The 13,824-nt window shown below is 42.3% G+C and overlaps 1 protein-coding gene across 1 annotated transcript in view; it reads left to right on the forward strand.

Moving 5' to 3' along the window:
• Positions 1 to 13,824, forward strand: part of XKR5 (XK related 5) — a 42,230-nt gene that overhangs the window by 6,104 nt on the left and 22,302 nt on the right. The window contains 2 exon segments of the mRNA XM_064294927.1: positions 9,529 to 9,710; positions 13,135 to 13,344. Coding sequence (XP_064150997.1) covers positions 9,529 to 9,710; positions 13,135 to 13,344 — 392 coding nt within the window.

Raw genomic sequence — 13,824 nt, forward strand, 5'->3', positions numbered from 1 at the left:
TAAGGAGTGCCTGGTGGATTTGACTTGCCAGCCTTTTGGTTAGCAACCAAGCTTTTAACCACTGCACCACTGGGGCATAGATTTAATATCAAAACCACAGTGAGATAACATTTTACTCCCACTAGGATGGCTAGGAAACCCTGGTGGTGTAGTGATTAAGTGCTACGGCTGCTAATCAAAGGGTCGGCAGTTTGACTCCACCAGGTGCTCCTTGGAAACTCTGTGGGGCAGTTCTACTCTGTCCTATAGGGTCGCTATGAGTTGGAATCGACTCGACATCACTGGGTTTGGTTTTTTGGTTTGGTTAGGATGGCTAGGACAAAAAAAAAAAAAAACAGAAAATAACAAATGTTGATGAGGATGTGGGGAAACTGGAATCCTTGTTCTAATACAGCCACAGCTCAAATCTTGAGCTGCTTGCTAACTCAGCTCTAACATCACCAAAAAGTGTTAAAATGGAGAGAAGAATCATGTGTTCTTCATGTTGTGGACCTATGGTGCACTGTTCTATTTGTAATGGATACGTTTGGATTTTTACTTAACTGGTTAAAGAAGGAAAATGAAAACTTACTGAGAAACTTAACTCCAAAGATCTAATTTTGGTTAATCAAACCTATCTCCAAGCTTCAATTTATAGTATACGGTGTTCTTAATGCAGCTAGAAAGCTTAAACTGTCCTCAACACAGCTCAGTATGCTCATATTTACTTGTTTACGGTTAGTAAACTTCTCCGTGACAGAAGGGACTAGAGATACACGTGATTAAGTTGCAGTCTCTGAGGCTGAATTGGAAGAAATCCTTAAGCAGTGAGATCAGGACAAAAAGTGCTGTAAGACCACAGAGGGGTGCCTTTAGGAGTAACTGCTGAAGGGTGACCCGTGGACCATCATCATCATTATCGTCACTTGGGAACTTGTTAAACATGCACATTCTCAAGCCCTATTCCTGACCTATATCCTATTACAACAAACTTCTCATGATTCTCTAAACATACCTATTAGAAATTCTGGAATGAAGGTCCAGCAATCTGTATTTAAACAGCCATCCAAAAAAAGAAGTAAAAGTCATCCAGCTTGGAAAAGAGGAAGTAAAATTATCTCTATTTGTGAATGACATGTTCCTATATATAAAAAATCCCAAAGAGTCCACAAAAAACTTCTAGAGCTAATAGAGGAATTTAGTAAAGTTGCAGGGGACAAGGTCAACAAACAAAAATCATCTGGGTTTCTATACACCAGCAATGAGAAATCTGAAAGGGAAATTAGGGAAACAATTCCATTAACAATAGCATATAATATAATGAAATCCTAGGAATAAATCTAACCAGAGATGTGAAGGACATATACAATGAAAATTATAAAACACTGCTGGAACAGATTAAAGAAGACTTAAATAAATGGAAAGATGTTCCATGTTCATGGATAGGAAGACACTATTTGTCTTAGTTATCTAATACTGCTGTAACAGAAGTACCACAAGCAGATGGCTTTAACAAAGAGAAATTTATTCTCTCACAGTCTAGGAGGCTAGAAGTCTGAATTCAGGGTGCCAGATTCAGGGGAAGGCTTTCTCTGTTGGCTCTTGGGGAAGGTTCTTGTCATAAATCTTCCCCAGTCGAGGAGCTTCTCAGCTCAGGGACCCTGGGTCCAAAGGACACACTATTCTCCTGGCTCTCGCTTCTTGGTGGTATGAGGTCTGCTGTCGCTTTGCTTGCTTCTCTCTTTTATATCTCAAAAGAGAATGGCTTAAGACACAACCTAATCTTGTAGATTGAGTCCTGCCTCATTAACATAACTGCTGCTAATCTCATCTCATTAACATCATAGAGACAGAATTTACAACACAGGAAAATCACATCAGGTGACAGAATGGTGGACAATCACACAATAGCGGGAAGCATGGCCTAGCCAAGTTGACAGATGTTTTGGGGGGACACAATTCAATCCATGACAGTATTATTAAGATGTCTGTACTACCCAAAGTGATCTGTAGATTCAGTGCAATCCTGATCAAAATTCTGACAGCCTTCTTTACAGAAATGGAAAAACCAATCCTCAACTTTATATGGAATAGCAAGAGGCCCCAAATACCTAAAGCAACATAGAAAGAGAAGAAAAATTAGGAGGACTCATACTTCCTGATTTTAAAATGTATTACACAGCTACAGTAATCAAAACAGCCTGTTACTGGAATGACAAGAGACACATAGACCAATGCAATAGAACTGAGAGTCCAGAAATAAATCTACACATCTATGGCCAACTGATTTTTGACAGGGGTGTTAAGTCTATTCGACGGGGAAAGAAGAGTTTCTTCAATAAATGGTGTTGGGAAAATTGGATTTTTACATGCAGAAAAATGAAACAGAACCCATGCCTCACACCATACACAAAAACAAATTCAAAATTGTTGAATGACGTTGTTATGGATTGAATTATGACCCCCCCCAAATGTGTCAACTTGGCTAGGCCATGATTCCCAGTATTGTATGGTTGCCCTTCATTTTGTGATCTGATGTAATTACTTATGTGTTATAAATCCTAGCCTCTATGATGTTAATGAGGCAGGATACAATCTACAGGATTAGGTTGTATCTTGAGTCAGTCTCTTCTGAGCTATAAAAGAGAATTGAGCAGAAATAGAGGAGAGGGACCTCGTACCACCAAGAAAGAAGCACCAGGAGCAGAATGTGTCCTTTGGACCTGGGGCCCCTGTGTGAAAAGCTCCTAGACCAGGAGAAGGTTGGTGACAAGGACCTTCCCCCAGAGCCAACAGAGAGAGAGAGAGTCTTCTGCTAGAGCTGGCACCCTGAATTCGGACTTCAAGCCTCCTAAACTATGAGAGAATAGATTTCTCTTTGTCAAAGCTATCCACTTGTGGTATTTCTGTTGCAGCAGCACTAGATGACTAAGACAGATCTAAATGTGCAAACAAAAACCTAAAATTCTTACAAGAACATGCGGGAGCAACTCTGTTGGGCGTAGCTTTTAACAATAATCTAATGTAATAATAAAAGTGCAAAGAGTGAAAGGCAAAATAAATAAATGGGGCCTCATGAAAATTAAAAACTTTTGTTCATCAAAGACTTTCCAAAAAAGTGAAAAGACAAGCTACCTGTGGGGAGAATATCTTTGGAAACCATATATCCGATATAACCCTAACCCCAACCAAAATGTATATAAAACTTTGACAGTTTAACAACAGACAACCCAGTCATAAAATGGGCAAAAGACTTGAATAGACATTTTACCAAAGAGAATATTCAAATGGCCATCTACACATGAAAAGATGCTCAACATCATTAGGCATCAGAGAGATGTAAATCAAAACCACAATGAGATACCATTTCACTGCCACTAGGATGGCTCTGATAAAAAAAAAAAATGTTGGTGAAGATGTGAGGAAGTTGGAACCTTTGTCCATTGCAGATGGGAATGCAAAATGGTACAGCTGTTGTGGAAAACAGTTTGGTAATTCCTCAAAAAACTAAAAATAGTACTACCATATGACCCAGAAATTCCACTGCTAGGTAAAGACTTGAAAGCAGAGACTAGTACCCCAGTGTTCATTGCAGCACTATTCACAGTTATCAAAAGGTGGAAAGAACCTAAATGACCATGAGCAGATGAACGGATTAACAAAATGTGGTACATACGTACTATGGAAAACTGTTCAGCCAGTAAAATGAAGTCTTGATACATGCTACAATACGGACAGAGTTTGAAGATTATGCTGAGTGAGATAAGTCAATCACAAAGGGACATATATTGTATGACCTCACGTATGTAAAAGGCAAATGTATAGAGACCGGTTTATTAGTTTGGTAGTAGAAGGGCAAAAGCGGGACAGTGACAGTGATGGAAAAATCATGTTGATTAAAGGTAGAGTTGCACATACTATTGTAAATGCTGTCAATATATTGTACACCTGTAAAAAGTTGAATTGGCAAAAGTTGTGTGATAGATATATTTACAACAATGACCAAAAAAAAAAAAAAAAACAGTAGCTGTTGAGGCTACTTATGTACAACCAAACACCTCACGGTTGCTTGGTTTGGGGATTTAGGGTCATGATTTCATGGGACAGCCCAGTTAATTGGCCTCATAACATGTTTAGTGCTTCTGTTCTACCTCCTAGTTTGTTGTGTAGTGCCTGGGATCTTAAAAGCTTGCAAGCCGCCATCCAGGACACAATTGGTCTGTATTCACCTGTAGCAACGGAGGAAGGAGAGTTAGGAATAGGAGGAGGATATGGAATGCGTGGCTAATTACCTCCATGAACAACTGCCTCCTTTGCCATAAGACCAGAGCTGGATGGTGCCCGGCTACCATTACCAAACAGTTTGATCAAAGATTCCATAGCAGCATCCTGACTAAGAGGGGAGAATGCAGAAAAGAATTTCAAATTCTCAAGGACTGCAGACTTTCTGGAGCTGTAGAAGCTGTACAAACCCCCAAAATATTGTCCAGAGATAATCTTTAAGCCTTAAACCAAAATGTCCCCTGAAGTCTTCTTTAAAAAAAGAGTAATTTAGCTTAACTTGTAAAGAAGGCCTACCAAAGAGCATTGTGCTCTTTTAAGAACTATCTACATAGCATCAAATTGGTAACAGCAGCCCAAAATGTTAGAGAGGAAATCTAGGGGGCAGTAGGTTTATGTTAATAGGGGAGGAACATCTCAGAAAAGGAGGGTGAGAATGGTTTAACAACTGGAAGAATGCAATCAATGTCGCTGAATTGTACATGTGGAAACTGTTGAATTGATGTATGTTTTGCTGTGTATATTCTCAAAATAATGACAAATAAAATAAACTATAAAAAACAAAACAAACAAAAATGACAGCCATCCAGGTGATTCTGATGCACACTTAAATTGGAGAACCATTGCACAGAGTCTAGTCCTGGTAGCTGAGCTCTTGAGCCAAGGCTTGAAGGATGAGCTGGATTTTAATAAGCATGAGAATGGGAGAGACGTTTCTGACACCGGAAACAACAGCGGCTTATGGAACAGCATAAAACACATGACAGAAACGAGTGTGTTTGGGAAATTTTGAGAAGTTTTTATACTGTGAGCATAGGGAAAGAATTTTCTAGATGAGAGGAATGTGGTAGAAGGTAAATTGGGCATGATTGTGAAGGTACTTTTATGCTAGGTTAAAGAATTCGGATTTTATCCTCCAGGCATTAAAGACGCCTAAGAAGGATTTAAGCAAAGGAGTAATAACAGCCCAATTTGGGCCTTAGAACACTCCAGATAGAGTAAAGGAAATGGAAAGGAGTAGGGACAGACCAGAGGCCAGGAAGCCAGCCAGAAATCCAGACAAGAGATGATAAGGGCCCAAAATAAGGCAGAGACCATGAGGACAGATTTAGGGGACAAATCTAACAGTTGTCAGTGACCAATCAAATGCCTCTTACTTTCCATTCTCACTTCTCACCCCCACCACTTTCCATCTTTCACCTGGGCTACCCAATAGCCTCCCGGTGGTCTCAGCCTGTATTCTTCCTTCTGTAATAGGTCCCATACACTGGAACCAGGTTAGTCACATTCTCATTGGTTCTCCATTTCTTACAAGGAAAATCCAATTACTCAACAAAACCTTACCACTGCTGTCGAATCAATTCTGACTCATAGCAATCCGGGAGAGTTTCCAAAGCTATAAATCTCTTCAGAAGCAGACTGCCAAATCTTTCTCCCTCAGAGCCGCTGATGGCTTGGAACCGTCAACCTTTCAGTTAGCAATGGATGGCTTTAACCACTGAGCCTTTTTCTCCTGGCCCCAGCCTTACATCTCGCTCAGATTTTCACTGTTCACAGAAATGGACCAGCCATTCAACAATCTGCTTCTTTATCCCCTCGACCCAGCCACACTCACTTATGCTTTCCTTCTTCTTAGATGCTCTCCTGTCTACCTATCCAAAGCTTGTCCATCCCTCTTTTTTCAGGGAGCTTTCCCTGACCATGCTATTCTTTCCCCCCAGGGACTTTGATCCCACCCACCCAAGCAGCTCGTTCTGATACTTTTTTCTTCCTACTTAAACTTTTCACATGTGTATGCTTTCTCTCTACAGCTGGATCTTAGGTTCCTAGAGAACATCTTTAATTTCTCTTGCTTTTTCTGTAGTCTCTAACAAGTGGTAAAAACTCACTAAAAAGGCACATTGAACAAATGAAGACTTCTGGGTGGATAGGAAAAGGGAACTATCATCAATTGAGGACAAATGACTCAAGAGTGAAAGGAAAACGATACCTACCCTTATGTTTACCTTTTTTGGCTTCATTTTTTTTTTTTTTTTTAATAATACTTTATTATGTTTTCAGTGAAGGTGTACACAGCAGTTTCGGTTTCCATTCAACAATTTCTACACAGATTGTTCAGCAACATTGGTTACATCTTCACAGTACTCAGTATTTCCATTTTGGCTGTTCCATTCATATAGTTTCCCTGTCCCCTTACATTCTCATCTTTGTCTTTAAGTAATTGCTGATCGTTTGGTCTCATATAGATAATTTTTTAAAGAAACACAGTACTCACAAGTGATAGTCTTTATTTTGTGACCCAATCTGTTATTTAGCTAAAAGGTGACCTCACAGGCTAGGAGCCCTCCAATCTCAACTGACCCAGTAAATTTTTTTTTTTTTTTTTTAAGGAATTTGAGCTTCTGTTCCATGTTTTTTTCTCCCATTCTATCAGGGTACTTCTATTGTCGCCCTGATCAGAATGGTCAGTAGTGACAGCTGGGCACCACCTAGTTCTTCTGGTCTCAGGGTAGATGTAGTTGTTGGTATTTTTTTTTTTAACAGTAAGGTTGTGTCAAAAATCATGGCTTCAAAGACTCAGTAAGAAGTCAACTGCTTCCAGGATTCCAAATCATGAAAAAAGGAAATTGTTTTCCTTAAGAATCTTTGCTAGGCCATCAGTGCCATAAGTAAGGTGTCAGCACACCGCTTCTGCTCTGGATGTAGAAACGTCAAGCTCGTCCTCTGTAGAGTCAGAGTCAAGCTTGTCCTCTGTAGAGTCAGAGTCTCTAGGGAGGTTCACTACGGTGACCTTAGAGTTGTATCCATCTCTGAGTCAGTAGTTGACAAATTTAAATATCTTCCAATTTTTCAACTTGTACAAGGCAAAGAAATTTACAATCCCAAATGGATTTTTTAGGCACTACTATCCATTTGGAAACCCTGAGGGTGTAGTGGTTAAGTGCTATGGCTGCTAACTAAAAGGTCAACAGTTCAAATCCCCTAGGCACTCCTTGGAAACTCTATGGGGCAGTTCTACTCTGTCCTATAGGGTCACTATGAGTCGGAATAGATTCAAAGGCAGTGCTTTGGTTTTTTGTACTATCCATTCTCTGAAGCCCTGGTGGCACAGTGGTTAAGAGCTGCAGCTGCTAACCAAAAGATCAGCAATTCAAATCCAGTGTAGTAATTAGCCTTGTACTTGCTGAGGAGTAGACCAAGGGAGAAGACTGATGGATGAGGGAGAAAATTGTTGAAACGCGAAGTCCACAGAGTCCTGAGTGTGTCTGAAGAGTGGTATCATTCTCATATGCAAATGTCAGCATATATTCTACTGACTCTTCAGATTGTGTGAAGTGGTAGTCCATGTTACCTTCTAGACAGCTCTCCTAAAATGAGAGCACCAGAAAAATATTTCTAGGATTGTTTTATAGTAAAGAGAATGAAATAATATTTCCTAACTTCTCTCTCCTGGATTTGAATCCTTTTCCTAGACTCTAGATCCCAACTGGGGTGAGCTAATGGATCCACTAAGGCCCCAGGCAGCCTGTTCTACACAATTCTTAAGAGTCTTCTCTGTTTCCTGCTTACCACCTCTGCAAGACTTACCTCCTTATGATATGCCTTCTTAACCTAAGACTTGAAGGTCACAATTGGCCAACTCCAAACCCAGTAGGCTCTTGTTATTCTTCATCAGCTTCAACCTTATTTCAGCACTCCATCCTTTTCAAAACTTACTGCCGTGCAGTAACTCAACACTTACAACTCCTTACTGCCCGGTTCTTTACCTCCAACCACTTTTTGCTGTTTTCACTTACCCAGTTTCGTAATTATGAATATTCTCCCAGCTTCTGTCCTTGGCCTTGTGCTGTCTCCTCACTGTCACCTCTAGCCATGTCCACTCCCTCCACTACTACTATTGCCTCTCTGTCAGTGAGTCTTAATTCATCATCAAAGCTCCAAACCTCTCTATGTTGGTGTAACCCTCAGGTTCCTCACTTCTGAAGGAAATTCGTACTCTCCCTCACCAATTCAGCACTCCCTCAACTCGCTTATTTCTGTCAGTAGCATCACCATTTTCTAAACCTTTAAACTTAAAACCTCAGAGCCACCTGTAACTCTTCTCCATCTCCCCTTACCAGTCATCAAGTCCTAATCTCCTTCCCCCAATATTTCCTGCATCTGCTCCTTTCTTTCCATTTGTAGTAATCCTCCCTGACTCAAAGCTTTGTAGTTGTTGCTTGAATTATTATATTAGCTTTCTTCTTGATTATTCTTATCTCCTGTACACACACACAAATTCATCTCATATTCCTAAACAGCACACATACCTCTACCAAATCCATTGTTCTAAAGCAAAATACAAACCCATTATTCTGAAATTCAGGGCCTAAAGTACCTTGTTAAGGAGCCCTGGTGGTATAGTGGTTAAGCACTTGGCTGCTAACCGGAAGCTCAGAGGTTCGAACCCACTAGCAGCTCCATGGGAGAAAGATGTAGCAGTCTGCTTCCGTAAAGATTATAGCCTTGGAAACCCTACAGAGAAGTTCTACTCTGTCCTATAGGGCTACTCTGAGTCAGAATTGATTCAATGACAGTAAGTTTAAAGTACCTTACCGGGAACATGTCATCTCCTCCACCTACACATTATACTCCAACTACCTTAGGTCTTGCCATTGTCCAGTTAAGCCTCCATACTCTTCTCCTTTTACGTTCTGCCCTTCCGCATGGCCCAGTTGGCATACAAAGTTCTACATTGTATGAAAACAAGGACTGGGTTTTTTCATCTCTTTATCCTCTACAGAGATCACTACAGTCAGTACCTTGAAACCCACATTTGTTGAATGAATTAATCCTAAACCCAAAGAGGTCCAGAGGTGAGGGAAGCGTGTTGGTACCAAACCCTGTAGGGTTATCAGTCTGGGTTCCTGTGCTCCCTGCAGCTCCAGATTGGAAGGAGCCCCCACCAAACCTGTCCAGTCTAGCCTCCCAGCTTGCCCCTCCCCCACCTCTTCCAAGATTGAGTAGAGTGTGGGCCCACTGGCTCTATCCTGCTGAGGGGGATTACTCACTGCTCCGTGACTTTAGGACACTTCCATTGGAATTGAAGTCTTCAGTTTGGAGTAGGAGCTTGGTGACAGCCTAGTTGATGCCTGTGGAATCTAGCATATTCATAAATTATTTTAAGTATGTTATATTCTCTCAATGATAAGACAGGAAAAGGAGGATGTCCTGTTGAAGCTGTTTGCAGTCCGGCTCAGTATCATGGAGCCCATTGCTTTTCTGTAGGCACGGGGATGCTGCATCAGCCGCTGTGTCAAAGAAATGGGAGGCCCCCCCAGGCCAACTGCTGCTGCAGGAGGCTGACCTGTCGGCCCTCCGGCTGTTGGAAGCCCTGCTTCAGACCAGGCCCCACCTGTTGCCTCAAACATATGTTTTTCTAGCCTCTGACTTCACAGATACTGTGCCAAGTGAGTGACTTTCACCATGGAGCCCAGTCTGACCAACTTTCTGAGGGGGAAAGAAACACATTCCTTATTCAGAAAAACCCAACCTAAGATTCTCCCTGCTTAGCAGAATTAAGGGTGTCCCTGGGTGGTGCAAATGATTAAGCACTTGATTACTAGCTGAAGGTTGACAGTTGGAACCCACCCAGAGGTACCTTGGAACAGAGGCCTACCAATCTGTTTCCAAAAGGTCACAGCCTTGAAAGCTCTATGGGACAGTTCTATTCTGCATACATGGAGTTACCGTGAGTCAGAATCTACTCGACAATTGATAACAACAAACAGCTCAGTAGCACACTATAATGTTTAAAACTGGCTTTTTGGGAGGTGTTTAGCACACAAAGAATTGCTTTTTTCATGGAGTTTAGGTTCTGAAGTCAGTCCACAGGATAGAAAGTGTATATAGCTGCAATTACCCTTGAAAATACCTTGGGAAGTTGTCACATCCTGGTTCTCTCTAAGGTGAACGCAGCAGTTTTTCCTGTATCTTTACACTAGACTAACTCTTAACTCAGCCGAAGGCTTACACCTCAAGAACCATGTGGAAACTGAAAACAGTTTAGGCCCTAGAAACGTTTCCAGCTCTCACGCATTCTTTTCTTCAATTGCTTCTTGCTTGTCTTATTTTTCTCCCTTCTCTTCTTTACCCCTGCACCTCATTTCCTTCCTCTCTCCTCTTCTCCCTTCCCTTGTTCTTACTTCCCATCCCTTCCTTATCTCTTCTATTCTCTTCTCTGTTGGCCGAGTGTCCACATTTGTATTTGCTTAAGTATGAAGCTTAAAAAGTGTGACTCTATTGCACCTCTATCCATGTTTATCAAAGCACCAAATACAATTTGATATTCTGGTTTTATTTCATTTATTCAATCTCCTTCATATGGATTGAATAATACAGTACATTTGGGATATAATACTGTCTTAGTTATCTAGTGTTGCTACAACAGAAATACCACAAGTGAATGCTTTTAAGAAAGAGAAATTTATTGTGTCACATTTCAGGAAGCTAGAAGTCCAAATTCAGGGTTCCAGCTCCATGAGAAGGCTTTCTCTCTCTGTCGGCTCTGGGGTACGGTCATTGTCATCAGTCTTCCCCTGGGTCTAGGAGTTTCTCATCACAGGGACCCAAGGTCCAAAGGATGCACTCTGCTCCTGGCTCTTCTTGCTTGGTGGAAATGAGGTCCCCCTCCCTCTGCACGCTTCTCTCTTTAGTATCTCAAAAGAGATTGACTCAATATAATCCAATCCTGTAGATTGTGTCCTGTCTCATTAAATAAGAGACAGCTCGCTCCCAAATAGGATCATAACCACAGGCACAGAGGTTAGGATTTATGACACATAGGATAATCACATCAGATCACAAAATGGAGGACAACCACGCAATACTGGGTCTCATGGCCTAGCCAAGTTGACACATATTTTGGGGGGACATAGTTCAATCCACAACATTCTACCAAAAATTCATGTCCTTGCCACATATAAAACACTTCCACCCCATCATATCTTCCCAAAAGTCTTATATCAACTTCAAGTCTAAATTGCATCCTGTGGCAAAATTCCTCGTCATACAACTTCTCTGCTTCCAAAGTACAGTGGTGGAATAGGCACAAGGTAGACATTTCAATTACAAATGGGAGAAATTGGAGGAAAAAAAAAGCAATAATGGACACCAAGCAAGTCAAAAACCTGGCAGAACAATATACATTAGCTCTCAAGGACTGAAAATAGTCCTCTGTTCTCTGAGACCATCTAGGCAATGGCTCTGCCCTCCAGACTGTGAATGTTGGCCATGCTTTCTGGATTCTAAGTGGACGCTCCTTGGCGCTGGGCTTAATCTCCACCTTCTAGGCCCACTGGGATGGCAACTCTGCTCCCTTGGCTTTGGGTGGCCCCATTCTCCTAGTCTGTCTGAGTGGCAACCCCACTCCCTTGGCCCTGGCAGTTCCCATTCTCTGCCCATTGGGCATGGCAGCCCCACCCCCTCAGTTTTAGGCAGCAGATCTGGCCCCATCCTTCTGGTACTTGTGAAAGGTTAGCCCCACACTCCAGAACCAAATTGGTGAAAATCTGATTCTTTGAAATCTAGGAGGCCATGCATGGCCTCACCCTTTGAGAACCAGCAGGCTGTACCCTTTGAGACCTCAGAGGTTGTGGCCCTACCCTTTGAGACCAAGGAAGCTCTGTTTCCAGCTCTCCTTGTCTCTTTAGCTTCTGCTTCCTGATTCCTTGGCCTCTCTGCCCCTTGGCCCCTCAGTCCTCTTGGGCCGGTCCAACTTCTGTGCTGCTCAGGAAAATGCTCGAAAGCTCTTTAGCTCTACCGATAAGTACCTAGACGCACCCCACTCTGCCAGTAAACCTCACTGGAAGGCATTCAGCTCTCTTGCTCCATGGGTTGACCCCCATGCCGCCTCGCAGGTCTCTTGTTTCTGCTCCTGGTGTTCCTCTGCTGCTGCGTCTTGCTGTCTGTGTCGTCTCTGGAGTTACGGCTGTCCTCACTTCCTTCTGAGCCCTCACCAGAATTGTCTTTGATGTCCATAATTCTGGCATTGGTCTCTTCAAGGCAATCTAGGCTTTTACTAGTCAGAATTCAGGGTACCAGCTCCATGGGAAGGCTTTCTCTCTCTCTGGGCTCTGGGGAAAGGTCCTTGTCATCAGCCTTCCCCTGGATCTGGAAGTTTCTCAGCACAGGAACTCTAGGTCCAAAAGATTCTCTCTGCTCCTGGCTATCCTTGCTTGGTGGTAATGAGGTCGCACCCCTTCCTGCTCATTTCTCTCTTTTATATCTCAAAAGAGATTGACTCAAGATACAACCTAATCCTGTAGATTGTGTCTTGTCTTGTTAACATAATGGACACCTCACTCCCAAATAGGATCATAACCACAGGCATAGAGGCTAGGATTTACAACACATAGGATAATTACATCAGATCACAAAATGGAGGACAACCACACAATACCAGGGATCATGGCCTAACCAAGTTGACACATATTTTGGAGGGACACAATTCAAGCCATGACAAATACCATGTTCAGGAGGCTATATGATCTGCCTAGTTATAAATACACCATTAATCAGAGGGCTTAGAGGATCAGTGACTTGGAATTTTTTCTAAAGGCATAGAAAAAAGTGCACAGCTAATTTGTTGGGAAAGAGTATCTACTGCATCATACAGTAGTTCCCACTTCTCTCTGTACACACACATGTATATTTGTACACAGAGCTATTATGTTTCCACAGGTGAATGTGGTTGGTTAGGGACACTCCATGTGAAGTCAGGTTTTAATAAGAGGTTAAGTGTCCCACAGAAGAAACTTAGCGAATGAATCTTTATGTGGTGCTGTTGATTTGAAACATTGAGGGAATACTGTTGTCTGTCCACTTCCCTTCCAGGTGTGAGTGCCGTGTTCTCCTGGCCCTCACTGTCCTGGGCCCTGGTGTCCTATGCCCATTTCAGGGGCTTCGTGAAGCCAGGACACCTGTCCATGCCATGGGCTGCCCCCTTATGCCAGCAATTCTGGAGGATGGGCATGTTGGGAGCTCATGTCCTGAGTCTGGTTCTCTTTTACAAAGCTTACCACGTTTGGGTTTTGGTAGTTGGAGGTAAGCCAAGCTTATGTTCTGGTTACTTATTGCTGTATAAAAAAACACCCCAAATTTAAGGACTTAAAATAACCATATATGGTCTTCTCACCAGTTCTGGAGATGACTGGACTTAGCAGGGTGATTGCAGTAGGATATTGGGGGTCTGGATTCATAGGAAAGCTGGACTGGGCTGGACATACAAGAAGCCTTCTTCACTGACGTGTATGACATCTCAGTGGCCTTTCTCTTCAGCAAAGTAGCCTGGACTTAATACATGGCAACTGAGGACTCCAAGGGAAAGGAAGTGGAAACTGCCAATCCATTTAAAAGATAGGTCCAGAATTTCTGCAGCATTGCTTCTGCCATATTCTGATGGTCAAAGCAGTCACTAACCAACCCAGATTCATGGGGGAGGAGCAATAAACTCTAGCTCTCCATGAGTGTACAGGGAGGGAAAGAATTCATAGTGTCTACCTTTGGAGATAAGATTCCAGAGCT

The sequence above is a fragment of the Loxodonta africana genome, chromosome 12, assembly GCF_030014295.1.
Source record: "Loxodonta africana isolate mLoxAfr1 chromosome 12, mLoxAfr1.hap2, whole genome shotgun sequence".
Classification (NCBI taxonomy): Eukaryota; Metazoa; Chordata; class Mammalia; order Proboscidea; family Elephantidae; genus Loxodonta; species Loxodonta africana.